Source organism: Varanus komodoensis, unplaced genomic scaffold, assembly GCF_004798865.1.
Source record: "Varanus komodoensis strain SLA01 unplaced genomic scaffold, ASM479886v1 scaffold56, whole genome shotgun sequence".
NCBI lineage: Eukaryota > Metazoa > Chordata > Lepidosauria > Squamata > Varanidae > Varanus > Varanus komodoensis.
The window spans coordinates 4192329-4208304 of NW_025336169.1; the positions used below are offsets into that span (position 1 = coordinate 4192329).

Genomic DNA, 15976 nt, shown 5'->3' on the forward strand with positions numbered 1-15976 from the left:
TGGACTGTTCATCTGCTGCCCCGGGTGAATGAGCCACTCACAGAAAAGTGGCTCCTAGGCTCACGGGTAAAAAGCCACCTGCCTGCAGAAGGAAAAAGACGAGCTCAGCCTTCCAGGGATGGATGATGCTCTTCACACGCATTTCAACGCTATCTCAATCTGGGGATGTGTCACTGTATCAGAGCTGAAGTGGGTTCTGGGGCTGTAGGGCCAGCCTTCCTGAACAGCACAGCAGCCCTTTGGCAGGGGTTGAAGGGCATCCGTGCAAGCAGAGAAGGCAGGACTAGCACAGCCAACAGGCGGGGAAGCCCTTCTGCTGCAGCAATTCCAAGCCACAACTGACGGAGGAAATTCTGTTCCACTGTAATGCTAATCACCCAAGAACGGTCTCTGAGCTCAGTTGACAGAAGCCAGCAAAGTCTACTCAGTGAAGCTACTCTTTGGCAACTAAACAGATTTTAATTTGGGTTTGGCTTAAACTAGCCAACTATTATTCTTAATTGCCACTGAACTCTCACCTCAAGAGAGGTTTTCCCTCCTTTGCACCAGGCTTCTGCCAGAGGCACCAGCCGAAGGAAGCGTTGTGCTGGGCATGTCAAGTGCAGCAGTTTCCAAGGAAGGGAGGGGTACCTGCTCTTGGAAAGCAGATTTATAAAACCACCCTGCCTACCGTGTCTCAGGGACGCGTACGACAAGATAATATTGCCAACCATATGGCCAGGAGATGAAATGAACAAACAAGAGTGCCTTTGCAAGAAAAAAACATATGGGTCTTACATAACTGTATGAGCCGCGCATACAGGACTAACGATTTCTGAGCTCAACAGGTAGACGCAGGTGAGGTCTGCTCTGGAAAGAGACTTTCTGCCAATTAAAGCTGCTCTGCACACCTCCTGCTTGAGAAGCACAAGATGAACGCCCTCATCCAGGCAGCCCAGCAGCAGGCAGCACAGGGTGGCTCAATGCAAGGCATGCACGCCCTTCATCAAAACACTTGCTGAGGGAATCAGCTGCTCCCACTACTCGCTACGCTACTCGTTCACTAAACCAAGAGCCGTGATTGTAAGGTAAAGTGCATTAGTCACCACTCACACAAACAGAAAGAATACGGCTCATTACAAATAATCACTTATCAATAGTTACGTCTCCGGAATCATCTTTCCATGGAACTGAGCTACCCCAAGCGGGGCTGCTTTGTTTGTGCCGAGACAAGGTGATGCAAGATCACGCGTTTGTTGAACAAAGGAGCTGAGAACATCTGCGAGGGAGAGGCAAGGAAAAAAGGCACCATCCATTCCCCTACAAGCACAGCTGAACTGTTATGAGATGGAGAATACTTGCAAGTGCGAAGGAGCTTTGAATTGTTGTAGAGCACAAGCTGAACAGGAGGCAGCTATGGGATGGGCTGCAAAAAGGGCAAATGCTATTAACAGAGGTATCACTTCCAAATCACATGAAGTACTAGTCCCCCTTTACTCAGCACTGGTTAGGCCTCATCTGGAGTCCTGTATCTGGTTCTGGGCACCTCAACTGAAGAAAGATGCAGACAAGCAGGAAAGGGTTCAGAGGAAGGCAACAAGGATGATCCGGGGACTGGAAACACAGGAGAAATTGAGAGAACTGGGCACGTTTAAGCCTGGAGAAGACCGAGGCGAGATAGGATAGTGCTCTTCATGACCTTGAAAGGCTGTCACAAAGAGGAATCATAGAATAATAGAGTTGGAAGGGGCCAAGAAGGCCATCAGGTCCAACCTCCTGCTGTTGCAGACCACCAACTTACACCATCCCACTTAATGACAGGTTCAAGTTCCAGGAAGCCAGGTTCTGCCTGAAAAAAGGAAGAACTTCATGACTGCTAGAGCAGCATGACAATGGAATGAATGACCTAAGGAGGCTGTGGGCTTTCCCACCCTGGAGGCATTCAAGGTGCAGCAGGGCAGTTATCTGAGAGGGATGGTTCAACTTGGAGTCCTGCACCCGATGGCCTTCTGGCCCCTTCCAACTCTACGATTCTATTATTCTATGAAGGGAGGAAGAAGCTATCAAAGATGGCGAAAGTGAAGCCACAGGAATCTGCACATCTCTTTTATGACAACACTTGTGCCATAAGGTGGCTTCAGAAGCTGGACCATCATGTGCACAGTGATCATGTGCAGCAGTGATCTACCTGCTGCTCCATCAAGAGCTTCACTGGAAATTTATTTTGAGAGGCAGGCAGGCAGGCAGGAAATTCGTCTAAAAGAGTTTTCAAAGCAGGGGGTGAACAGCAATCTAAGGGCCCTCCGCACGGCTGCTTCCACTCCAGTCTTATCCAGTCTTATTCAGAAATGGCTAGATGTTCATATGAGAAACCTTGTCCATGAATCACTGAATAGGAAGGAGAGTTGGATGGGGCCAATACGGCCACCAGGTCCAGCCTGCTAATATACAAAAACCTTAATTCTACATGTATATCACACAGACCCTTAACAGCAGCCAGCACCTTCTGGGGAACCAAGTAAAACTTCATCTGAACTCAGAGAGGAATAACAGGAACTGTCCAAGTGTGTGCAAGGTGACAGTGACCTACTGCTGCTCCCAGTACCAGGTACTGTTGCAGGATGAGTTACCTGCCTAGATGAGGCCTGCTTCTCTTGTTTGGGACAATTTCCCTTGGAAGAGCAGGTCTGCAGTCTGAGGGGTGCTCTTCGATCCATCGTCGTCACTGGAAACAGCCCACCTTTTACCCACACTGGTTGCTGTGCCAGCTGCAGCCCACCGGGCCAGAGATGGCCCAGTTATCATGCTCGGTCACTTACGTTCTGGTGATCTTCAGACTGTACTGTGTAGGATTTCAGACTGTGGGTCCTGGAGAAGTTCTGCTTTGCCTCTGCTGTGGTAAGAGCTTAGTGCTGGTAAGGATCAGGTCTCACCAGGGTTTCAAGCAAGTCAGGTTTCCAGGGAGACAGGAACCGGACAGCACCATGGAGAGCGCCAAGCAATCTTGCCAGCCTGTTGCTCCAACAGGCGGGGTCAGACCAAGCCTCAGAACAACTTGGGCTTCCTCAAGGTTCCCAGATCAGTCCTCTACATAGCAGCGTCTTCCAGGTGCAGCAGGACCACAACTGCTATGATCATGGGCTTTATGGGAGTCGTGGTCCGAGCACACCTGAAGGGCAGCATCACAGAGAACGGCTGCACTAGATCCTCCCACAGACTCCATGAGGACTTCTCCTTTAAAGGACCCTCCCTGCCTTTGGCTGGAACAGCACAGAGACACCTGGGGTGTGATTGCAGCTTCAGAAAGATGCCCTCTGAGTCAGAGGACAACAGTGCAACCCTCAGCAGGGGCAGAGGTCCCACTGACTCTGCTCGGGTTGAGGGCCTTGAGTCAAGAGGGGTGTCCATGGAAACAAACAGCTGCATCCTCTTCCAGTTCCTCAAAATCTGTATCAGGGGAACTAACATTGAATTGATCTGCAAGCTTCTGTTACTGCAGCAGACAGCAGCAAGGAGCCGGGAGTATCCATTATTTTGAGCTTAATCAAGTGCACTGGCTTCTAGTGCATTTCTTGGCAGAGTTCAATTTACACCTTGACAGCAGTCTGTCTGAAGCACATGCATCTCCACAAGAACCTGTCCAGAATCATGACGGCACCTTCTCGACATGCCCACCAAATAAGCGTTGAGGAGTGGCTATCGGGAACAGGGCCTTTTCGGTGCCGGCAGCCTACTTCCGGAACACCCTCCCTGAAGGGGCTCAACCTGCTGCCTACTTTGTGGTCTATTCAGCACACAATGAAGACGTCCTTATTTTCTGAGGCCTTTCAATCCACTATTAGAAAGTTTAATCTTGTTTTATCACTGCTATCACTGGACATGCACGTGGTAGGCATGTCATGAGCGGAACTGGCTGAAGCCAGGGGACAGACTAGTTGGCCCGGGAGGCCCCATCTGACCTGCACTGTTTCCAAGTTTCTATGCTATGAGAGCTGAAGTGCCTATTACGGCTTTATGTACTTTTATTTTCGATCCTTTTTGCAGTTGACAGCTGCCTGAAGTGTGCGACATAATTATCTTTAATAAATTGTATTTTATTGGAGACAAAATCGGCATACGGTACTTAATAAATTTTAAGAGCTTTATCACTGATGACGTAACTGTGCCACATACTTAATTATAATGTAGCAGTTGACATGTGGATGAAACAAAACCGAGTTAAAGTCGGACACAGACCGGGAAGGAGAGCAGCCCAGTTCCGCCCCCAGCCTTACCTTGGCCTGCACTGCATAGGAGGCAAGGAGAACAGATGCCTCAGGAGGACAGTAAATCTTCTCTTCCAAGATCTGCTTTTTTACCTGAACAAAACAACAAGAAACAAACAACAGCTCTAAGAATGGCAGCTTCAACAGATGGCTACAGTTTTCTCCCACTGCAACTGTGGCTGCCTACCAGCCGGTTAATTCTCAGTCACAATTCTCAGGCCGCACTCCTAAAAACACTCACTAGAAAGCAAACCCCTGAACACCGTGGGGTTACCTTCAAGTACCACAGCACCATTGCAGATGAAAACTTCAGGGTCCAAAGTCCCACCAGCACTCATAAAAGATGACGACAAAGACGACTTGGCTGGTAGATAAAAATCAAGTAACACTTATGCAAACACCACAGGCAACATCAAACCCAAAAATCTTCATTCAAGAAGCACAAGAGCAGCATGTTAAGGTGTGCTAAAGCAACACATCTGCAAGTACAAGTTCCTTCTTTTGCTTAAAAACAGACCATCTGTAGCACCCACAACTTAGACTGGATTTCCCAAGTTGTGTATCACCCGTCTGAGTCGGCCGTATTCAGCCACGCACCGCCACGAAGGCCTGCTGAGCTCCCACGCTAGAGAGACTTGCCCCCCCCCCCCGCAACACAAACCACTTGAAGGGTGACTTCTCCCCTCCACAAGGAGTCTGCAACCCAAGACCCGGGAGCCTCGCAAAGCTCTGTTGACACATAGAGGAGTGCTGCAGACATATACAGTGGTACCCCTGCTCACGAACTTAATCCATTCCACGACTCTGGTCACGACCCCAATCGGTCGTGAGCCAAGTCAAATTTCCCCGTAAGGGTCCATGTAAATAAGGTTAATCAGTTCTGTGACTATTTCTTTTAATCACAAAAATCTGAAGCAGTGACAAAGAACAACAAAGAGCGCGGCCATCTCCCTCCCCCAGCATGACCGCGATCACGCCCGTCTTCCCTGCACAAGCACAACTGCGATCGTGGCCATCTCCCCACCCCACCCCCGAGCACAATCGTGCAGGGAAGACAGGCGTGATCGTGGGCACGCTCATGCGGGGAAGAAGGGCACGATCGTGGCCATCTCCCACCGAGCACAATCACAATCGCACAGGGACGCGATCGTCACCCAATGCGGAGTTCACAACCCGAGGCATAATTTTTCTGAAATTTCTGTTTGCAACCTGATTTGGTTGTGAACTGAGGCATTCGTGAGCCAAGGTACCACTGTATAATCTTGTCCATTTGGCAAGCAGGCAAAGTGGCTCCAGGCCATACTACCAAAGCCACCTGGGGGTCTTTCCTGGGCTGCTGTGGGGGGAGTGCTCTTTTCCCCACTCATCCCAGTCAAACAGTGATGCGGTGTCCCACATTCACAAGGGAGCTTTCCCATACAGGGAGCTTCAAACTCACCTCGTAAATTCAAATAGAACACAAAGCTTCTTGATACTGGAACAAGGGGAGGGGGGAAAAAACAAAGCAAAATTTCCATTCCAGCCTGAAAACGCATCTTCCCCGAGCTGAAAAAGCATCAGCGTCTCCTACAAACACATACCTGAAGAAAGAATAAGCGCTGAGTCGTCTCCTGAACAAGTTCTTCCTCCGCATTCTCTGGATAGAACTTGGCCAGGAAATGAAAAGTGACTGGCTCCTCCTTCGGGACATCGTGGTCCAGGACCTGCAGAGGCAGATTGCCAGTTAATCCCTCCGAGCTGCACAGGCTCCACCTCTTTACAGCTGCCATGCTGCTCATCTCTCTCACCTGGCCTGGAGAAAACTGCGTGCAAATGAAGGTGACTGGAAGGCAAGGAGGGACAGACAGGAAGAAGAAGATGCTAAATCCATTCCCTCACCTGCCACTTTTCTTTCTCAAATGAGAGCTGTCTTTCTCCCTGCCATCTTCAGTTTTGTCTCAGCTCCCAACCAAGAGGAACATGTAGCAGAGGGAGACTCCCCGCTCTTCCCAGACACTTTAAATCAAACCATTCCAACCCCAGTTTTACAGCAATTCACACTAATCTGCCAAAATAAGGTCTAGTCCTATATACAGCACAGAAAAACTAATTCCTACCTAGAACCATTCAGACATGCTGATCTGAAGTCAAGATTTGGAAGTTAAATCACCTTATGATTCCACCCCTTTCAAAAGATAGTAGCTCAGAAGCAGATGCTGGATGCTCAAGTTCACGTCTATGCTGCAAACATGAGCTTGTGCTCCGTTGTGCGTGCTCTAATTCTAAGTGTTTAATATGCCTTTTCACTTTTTCTTTCGAAAGACTGCTGAACTGCCTGGAAGTCCACAGAGTGATAAACTGCTCCTGACAATCACTATAAAAACGTTCTGCTCTTCATCCTGGTATAGTCTTGCCCTGATGCTTTGACGGCATGAAGTCTGATCGTTAGGGAACTGCAGTGTGGACTAGAGCCCTGGGTTACTAGTAAACAGATGCGCTGACTTGGCACTGCATTGCTGCTCGCAACAGCTCCTGTTAGCAGCCACTGAAAAGTCTCATCAGTCAACGCGAACACAGCAAGCTAGAAGGAACTACACACCGAGTGAATGTTCTAATATATGATCTGCCTGGAACCCAAATGTCACTGAATTTCAGCTGCCTGAAAATTGACTTAAGTGCAGGAAACCTGTTTCCGCTCAAGCTTGCCAGTGGGAAAATTAGCCAGTGGTACATGTGACGCAGATATGTTAAACTTGTCCAAAAATGTAATGGCATGGGATTACGTGGCAGAAGTGCTACAAGAGTAGAAGACAATGACCCAAAGTGGGCCCCATCTGAATTCAACAGGCTTACTTCTGAGCCAGCATGCTCAGGAGTCAGCCGAACAAGTGCTAGGAAAGGAAGACCCTTTTGCCATTAAAAGGAAACAGGCCAAAAGAGACCACCCCATAGGGGCTCATTACCATAAAGATATCATAGAATGTCCTGGTGTAAATGCTAAAAGGGACCTCACACTTTAATGACCATTCAACAGCAATCCCATGTTCTTTGAACCCAGCCTCACTGATTCTGAAACTGGGATATTATAGATAAGGTGACATGAGTTTAAACAACTGAAATAAAAAGGGAGAGTCTTGCTTGTTTCAATAAATTTCCCAGTCTGGTAGCCTTCACGACTGTTGGACTCCATACAGCTCTCACCATCCTGGCCATCTGCCACCCTGGCCACGGATATGGGAATTGTAGTTCAACACCTCCAGAGCTGCCAGACTGAAGGCTGTTTATGCTGAATGGCTTTGTTTGCTCCAGCAAATAAAAGCTACCAAGGACATGCATTATTGGGCAGACGGAGAACATGGTCATTCGTGTTCTTTGCCTTCAGGAGCAGATTGTGCAAGTAAGCTTCCCTCTCGCATCACCTGTCTGGATCTATTTGAGCATTTTCCCCACAAAGCTACTCAGCTTTTGTCTCACACTGGAAGCTAAAAATAAAATAACTATTTAAGATATTAACTGCATGGCTACATAGAAATGTAAACTTTCTAGATAGTTCGAAGCTATGAGGGGGAAAAATGGATGTGAAAACTTGAAAAATAAGCAATGCTTCACTTTTAGTGCTCTTTACAGATCTAAAGTCACCTAGCTGCTTTGGGACAGCCTTCTCCAACCTGGTACCCTCCACATATTTTGGACTTCAGCTGCCATCAACTTCAGGCAGCAAGGCCAAGGTTCAGGAATTCTAGGCATTTTTGTCCAAAACATCAGGAGGTTGCAGATGGCTGCTTTCCGGAAGCTAAAGCAGGCTTTGTTTTCCTAAAGTTAAACCAGGCGGCTTGGCATCACACATTAAGCCAACCTGCAGGTAATTCACACTGGACTGCTTATCTGCAGAACAACTCACCATACACCCAAAAGACAATCAGGTTCACTGGGCTTGTTCTGTACCTCATCCCCACCTGGGCCTGCAGCCAGTGTCCCTGTGTCCTTCAGGTCTTGCCTCCCCCTCCCCATTCTGATCATGATCCTCTCTTGTTTGCTGGCATCTTTTCAGAGTTTCAATTGGGGCCATACCTCTCTTTTTTAAATCACAGCCCCAACAGGTGTGCAAATGGTGAAAGTTTTTCAAAAATATCCTTTTCAGTCCTTCAGAGGTACACAAGTGCGTACTTCTGGCTGTCAGAAATCTATGCAGTCTTGTCTGCTCAATGTCCTTGTAAGTTTCAGTTGCCAAAGGAAGCAAAGTGCAGTTGGTAACACAGATTGAAATTGGCAGTGCAAGACCTTTGCCTCCACCTTCTTCCCTGCCAGGAAATCTGCATAAGAAATGTGCAAGCTTTCCAGAGAATTAAAAAACAAATGCTTGGAGGTTGCAGAATGGGGCACCAGTAGCCCAGTTCATTCCACCCCATTCAGTTGCTCGCTCACTCACTCTGGCTGTGTGTGTGTGTTTTCAGGACTGTCAGCAATCTTCAAAACCACAGAAGTGGTCTAAAAAGGAGCTACAAGAAGAAGTGCATGGCAATGAGAATTCATCCCCTTTCTGGAGAATTCAAAGGCCTGAGAAAGAATTAAAATGTGGAGAAAGCAAAGAATATTTGAAACCTAAAGGACCACCCTCTTTGAGGGCACCAAATTCTGCCCAAGTGACAGCTCAGCAACTGTGAGCAAATGAATCTATATGCAGTCTACCCAGCCAATTTCCATGTATTTAATCAAGAACACTTTGACAGCTAAAACTCACCAGGTCTTCAAAGATAAGCCACAGATGCCGTCCAGAGACTCGCAACGTATTGGATGGGGTAAAAATACCCAGATAAATAATGTACACTTATACGCCTCAAGAAGACAGGGAACAAAATTATGACAGTATTTGCACAAATTTCTGGGAGTGAGTTTTGCATTTTAAAAAGGACGGCAAACTAGTGATGGCTAATCCAAAGGGCTGCTTGGGCATCAGTGGAAGAGTTGTCCTTGGAAGAAGCACAAGTAAGACAACAAAGGCAAGCCTTCTTCCAAACGCTTGCCCAGCAGTTCAGTAGCCACACCCAAAACCGCCCATGATGAATTTTGTCTCCCAGGTTCAGGTGACACAACCACCTGCAGGAGGCTGAACAGCCCCTCAAGCAAGCCACGCAGCGTCAGGGTGGCTTGCTTCCCCCAAATACACCACCATCCGGGAAACAGTCTAAGTTCAAATGACATGTCAACCGATCATGCCATGGGTTGCCATGCTACGCAAAAGTTGCTCTTGTGTATTAATTGGGTTTGTTCATAAAATCATAATTTTATTTTCAACCTCTTAAAAGTAACATCAGTTAGAAAATTTGCACTTACAGTCTGAATAAACTATACAGTTAACATACCACACATCATAATTGTATTGAACAAACCAAGATATATATCATAAATTTAAGGCCTTCATTTTATGCCTGACCAGAGGAAATGTCAGCAGGTAGTCCCCGCAGCACCAGGCCAGAAGGAGCAGGAAGGCAGAGGCAGACTGATATACAGCCGCTGCTTCTCTCCGAAAGGGAGTTTACGGAAATTCCTAAGCCTATTCATGTTCCTCAGGTGAAGCTCAGGGAAATCTGATCTAAAGGAAAAGCTACCAAGATTTTATGAACTTGGAAATGCTCTACTTAGGAATGGTAAACAGTCTAATTTAAGAACCTTTAAACAATCTCAGCCTATTATTTGAAGATACATTTTATTCACCTTTGTAAATAATCAGTGGGAATGAAGATCCTACTATGTGTTCATTTTGAAAGGTGCTCTCTAATGGAAACATCAATCTCACTACAGGAACCAGAGTACTGAGTTTCTTTTGGGTAAAGAGGCAGCAGTTAAAGACTTTTATAGCTTAGGCAGTGATTCCTGGGGGTGAGGTCTAAATGCAGAACTTTATTAAAAACGGTGGCAATTAATTCTACAGCCCAAGCCACAGGTTTTTGTTCGAGGGAAAAAAGAAACACAGGGTGGACAATCCATACACTGCTCCATCTTATCTACTGACAGTGGTGGGGTAACCTACAGTGGCTTTTTTCCCCACACGTTTTGGGTTAGAACAAGAGCAATGGAGCACTACTTCATCCAGCCAGAACAAACCCAGAAGCAAAGGACTCTGCCCAGAATGCACATATTATAATACCGTGACTCCGTTTACTCCATTGGAAAATTGGGCAGGTTGGGAGATCATTAAATATTATTGGTAAAAGGTAGAATAATTTGAATATGGAAAGTAAAATATAACTATGCTAGGACTCTCACAGGGAGGATTAAACAAAAATTCTCCATGATGTCATTATTACCAGCTGTAGTCTTTGTAGAAAAGTGTTTTATTTATTATTTACAGAATTGAATAAATACAGTTTTTAGTGCGAAGTAACAGCTGGATAACAGTATCTTGTCTTAAATTCAGAATGAAAGTATTTCGTAATTCAAAGCTGTCCAATTTTTCAAAGAAATAACATTCCTTGGGAAAAGAAAAAGGAAAAAGAAAAAACTTTTTTCCCCTAATTTTTTTCCAGTTTCATTCAGTACCTTTACGTCTTCATATCCACAGCTACATAGAAAAACCCAAATAAATACATTAGCTTTGGCTTAAATAATTTGAACTCCAGGGCCAGTATGTTTTTGCACAACAAAAGTATGAGTAATAGCATCTGAGCATTCAAAATGTTGATTCGGCAAGCTGCGGGTTAATGAAAGGCAAATCAGGAGTTAATTAACTCACATATTAATTAACCCACAATTTGCAATACTCAGGTGCAGACCAACAACTGCTTCCACATGGCCCTCACTTCTGTTTTTAGTCGACAACCTTCCATCACCTTGTGAGTGTGACATGTGGACCCACAGCACTGGGGCTAAACCACTCCACTCACTCACTCGATGGACTACCTAAAGTAGGGAAGAATGGGGAAGTGTGCACTCTTGTTCCGTTATAGGAACAGGCGTGTGCGTGCGTGCGTGCGCACGTAAGCAGGGAGGGTTCCAGCGACATAAGATTAAGCAAGGACAGTGCCGGCTCTGCAGAATCTCCCTAAGGAGATTCGCCAGGCGCCTTCCTTGCACTCCTTTTGATGCCAGGCAAAGTCCTACCTCTTTAAAAGATGCTTTAATATCCAACTGATGCAATCATAATCTCCTTGAATTAGTTCAGCCACATTTATATTTATATTAGATCTTCTACTTGTGTCAGTTTGTAGTTTACTGGTTTTTATTTATAGTGTATTTTAATTATCAGCTGCCTAAAGATGACATCAGGGAAATAGGCAGCTTATAAATGTTATTTATTTAATAAATGGTCTTGCAGGCATATTTCCAGGTTCTGGCAGCAAAGAATAAGTTATACAAGCAGGTGTCATGTTGCTGAATCCTAAATGCCAAAACCATCCATTCAGCCACTGCAGTCCTGTTATTTTCCTTCTGTGTACAGACATTTTTCAAGGGAAAGGCATATTCATACCTTCTTGTCCATTTTGAGCCATGCTACCGTGTCCTTGATCATGTACTGCAGTCCAAAGAACCACGTCTCACGGAGTCCCACTGTCCTACATACCAGGTCAAACAGGTCCTTCCCCTTCCATTTTACCTGGAATGAAGAGACAAAAGTTAGAAGCTCCTGCTCTCACATCAGATGCGCTTCAGTTTGCATGTGGTCTTCTTTATCACCACTATTAGGAGAGAAAAAACAGAAAATAACACACTTAGGGGGCAAGCAGAGCAACACAGAACCTGTTGACGCTATAAGGCAGGGGTGCTGAACTGTATTTCCGTGGGGGGATGACTTGCCTCCCCTGTCCCTACAATTATCTCTACATCAGGATCACTGGAAGGAGGCCAAAGTTAATGCCTCTGCCTGCCCGCCCTCCCTCCCCACCACACACACACACACACACACACACACACACACACACACACGAGTGGCATGCTCCTTTCATGAAATTACTGCATCGGGCTCTCTGGGATGAGGCTCCAGCACAACACACACACACACACAAGACCACAAGGCAGAGGGTTGGTTCCTCACTGTTAACAACAGAATTCTGCCCATCCCCTGCCCATGTAGTGGCTGATCAGCTGAACAGCAGGAGAGAAAGGGAAGGCCACTCTGGGGTCCCACAGGCTGTGCAGAGGTTGTGCATGGGTTACGAATTGCCCACCTGTGCTTCGTGGGGTGACAGTCATTCCATTCGAGACAGATACCATTCATTTGCGGGGTTCATGAAAGGAAGTCCACAGTACAGACTCTCAAGCAGCCAAGTGAGCAAGGGGCAGGACCGCATCAAGAAACTCATCCGCAGCTTGGGAAACGGCGGCAACCCAAAGAGAAGCGCCCTCCAGAATGGCTGCATATCAACATCCCCATCAGCACTGCTAAAATAAAGCTTTGCTTAAAAAAAAAAGCTGGTAATGTGGAACCAAGGGGCCAAGGCAAGAGAGAAGCTTCTTTAAAGCAAGAAAGATTCTGCTGGTCTTCCACCTCCATGAATCAATAAAATGGCAGGTGGAAACATATGGCCAGTCGCCAAAACCATAAGGCAGAAGAACCCCCTCCCACCCTGCCAGCATCGCTCAGTCTCAGGATCCCCTGCACAGCATCAATATTAATCTTTACGCAGAGCACAACCACAACCGCTCCGACGGGCTATGGGTTCTCCAGCTACTATCACATATTGCCCCCAAGTGGCTGCTCGTCTCCACATCACGAAGGAGAGATCTGCAGAGCTCGCCACGCTGCCCAGCCCTCTCCCACACAAGCAGCGTCCCGGCGAAGTGCCCAATGGGGCAGTCCTGCAGACTCCCTCACCCCTCGGATGCCCATCGGGGCTGCAATAATGCCAGGCAGACACTGCAGGCCATCCCCCGGCCCCTGGGACGCTGGCCCCGCGGCCACAGTTCTGCGCTGAAGAGCAGTGCTGGCGGTCACTTGGAGAGAGCAAGGCGTAGCAGCAAGTGCGCGTGCAGCCAGAAGCCGTGCTCCAAGGCCCCGGTCCACAGTGCAAGGGGCACGGAATCTGGCCCACAAACTCCTGAGCAGCTCTACCTACGCAAGCAAATCAGAACAGGAGAGCAAAAGTCAAGCATGTCAGGCAGAACATTTTCCAAAACAGAAAATCTTCCTGTGCTTTACATTTTTCAGCAGGACGTTTTCCATTTTATAATTTTGATACTAACAACGAATGAATGCCAAATGCAAATACAGCACAGGGCAAGCTGGCCGTTTCAGAGCGTTAGACGCGTGGATGCCAGCATGTCATGGGCAGCTAAAAGGTACTGGCCTTCACGGGTTGATTCTGTTGTCAATGCCAAAGCCATCAGTTTTTCCTTACATTTAAATAAGCATTTTAATTTTTTGCAAGCATTCAAATAAAATTGTCGACCTGATATACTACTCAAATTAGATTAAGTGATGAACATGATTATTCTTCCCTCGAATATGTCATGTCAAAAACATGTTGGCTTTTTAAACTTTTCTTATTTAATAGAGATAGTAAAATAAGCATCCTTAAATTAGAGTACCCTCGAAGGTGTTTTATTTATTACTTTCTATTGACAAAAGCAAACAAAATACTTTCCAACACCAATTCCAGTTGGAATTTTTCTGGGAAACCTGCATGACGCCGCACTCGTTTCATTTGGGCTTGTGCCTGGAAGCCTCCCAGAGGCCCACATGCTCTGCCCGTCTCCCACCCCCTTGCTTGGCATGGCCTTCCGTATCACCCCGTAAAGCAGCAGCCCTGTGGCAAGGACACCTTTGCTGAGTGGAGCACAGTTCATGAACAAGTCCCCTGCTGCTCTTCGGCTCCAAGACATGCCCAAGCATGGACAGCCAAGTCTGTAAGAAACAGCCTTGATGGCTGTCATTCATCCAGGCTAATGCGTTTTAGAAAGAGGGTATTTCCTCAAGGGTCTAAATTACACCAGCATTTGGGGAAAGGGTTGTTCCTCCTCTTTTTCTTCTGTGGAAGACTGTGCTTACTGCTATTGTTTCCAAGATAGATGGAGAGTCTGTGTGCAAAGCAATTCATCCTTTTGCTAAAGAAGCAGTGAAGAGGTAAAGAAGGCACTTGCAAACACAGGCCGCTGCACTCTGGCAAGAACGGCTTTCAGCCACAGATGCAGAGCGGTACCCTGTGGAATCGATGTTTTCAAACTCCAGTTGTGCTTTAGACTACAAACGACAGAGAAGCCGTCCCTCACTGGAGTTCAAACACATCCGCAGACTGCAAATGAATCACGGCGTTATATAAGCCAGTTCAAAACCTGTGATAAGTTCTTAAAACATTAAAACATTGTGTTCACTCACAGAATTGGAATAACACAGCTGGGAAGGGTTGCGGAGATGCACACAGCAATTATCTTTTGCAGCCCAGGAAGATTTCTAAGATTCATTTAAAATATTGATTGTCAACATTTTACAGAAATGCATCTTCCCCCACAGCTGCAATTTGGCCCCGTGCACATAAACTAGTGTTTCTATGACTGTTTATTTATTCTATTAAGTTTTATGCCTCGACTCATAAGAGCAATGACATCAATTTAATGGCTGCTGAGAGAGCAACATATTCCAAGCTGGATTTGTGCATGCCAATCAGCTCAAAACACATTAAATTTCTTTTCTTTTTTTCACAATTTAACTAGTTTAACTAAGATCAAGCTCTAATGACATTTGTTTGTTATTTCGAACAAATTTGTTAGTATTCTGTATTTTATGAAAAAGAGATTCAGAGAATGGTTTCTTAAGATGGCAAGGTCCATCCTTTAACACAAAGTTTTCTGAACTGCTGCAATGACAGTAAAACCACACTTGAATGCCTCCTGGAAAATTCCCAAGGCAGGCCCAGCCTAACAGGTATTCATGCTGCGTCAGAACTGTTCACAAGATGGGTTCAATGCATAAAAGTATCAACTGGAAGAAAGCATTCAGATTGGTTTTATAACATTAAAAATAAATGTAGGCATATGAAAACAAGGTTTATAGTACAACTTGGAAGCTCCAATGTGCCTTTTATGCAAAGCAAAGCTCCCAACATTGATGACAGATTGCTTGGTGAACCAAAAAATGTGGAATGGGGCAGGACACACAGAAGTAAAAAAACTGCTTTGTGTGGTTTTATCTCGTACCCTACTATGAAAGGGCTCTACCCTTTTAGGTGACCTAGAATTTTTTTAGATAGAGCAGAAATCAAGCCTGCCACGAAGTTCCTGTTAGTCCAGAACACCTTAACTGTAATCCTAAATGTAAACTGATCACCAAACTATTCTGCAGAGCCATACAGTCCACCTAGCACATTGCCTAATCAACACAGGTCCCAGTGTTTCACTTTAGCTTCCAAGGCTACATCTTCATTTTATAAAACTGCTGCACATCATCCCACCTGCAGAGACCTACCTGGCATCAAGCAGGGCTAGCTCAAGGCCATTTTAGAAGCCAGGTGGCAAATGCTCATTCGAAGCATCTGCACCTGACCTGAAGGCATTCCAGAGCGCCCAAATGCAGAGCCCAGCTGTGAAGGATCCATGCAGAGGTAGAACGTACGGTAAAAAAGTCCTGTTCCAGGCTTGGAAGGCTGCAGCCCAAACACTGGCTGGCTACTCTTACTCACTGCCCAGAATGCAGCTTCCTTTGCCAGTCCTTACGTTTAACCAACAATAAATAATCTCTCTAGACCACCCTTCCCCAACCTTGTGTCTTCCAGACGTGTTTGAACTGCAGTACTCAGAATTCCCAGTCAATGGCCCCACTG

The 15976-nt window shown here is 46.3% G+C and overlaps 1 protein-coding gene across 5 annotated transcripts in view; it reads right to left on the minus strand.

Moving 5' to 3' along the window:
* Window positions 1-15976, minus strand: part of NF2 (NF2, moesin-ezrin-radixin like (MERLIN) tumor suppressor) — a 100648-nt gene that overhangs the window by 68065 nt on the left and 16607 nt on the right. For all 5 annotated transcript variants that reach the window (XM_044449000.1, XM_044449001.1, XM_044449004.1 and 2 more), the window contains 3 exons: window positions 11692-11817; window positions 5825-5947; window positions 4254-4337 (listed from right to left, as the gene is read on the minus strand). In XM_044449000.1, the coding sequence (XP_044304935.1) occupies window positions 4254-4337; window positions 5825-5947; window positions 11692-11817 (333 nt within the window). The remainder of the gene's footprint in view (window positions 1-4253; window positions 4338-5824; window positions 5948-11691; window positions 11818-15976) is intronic.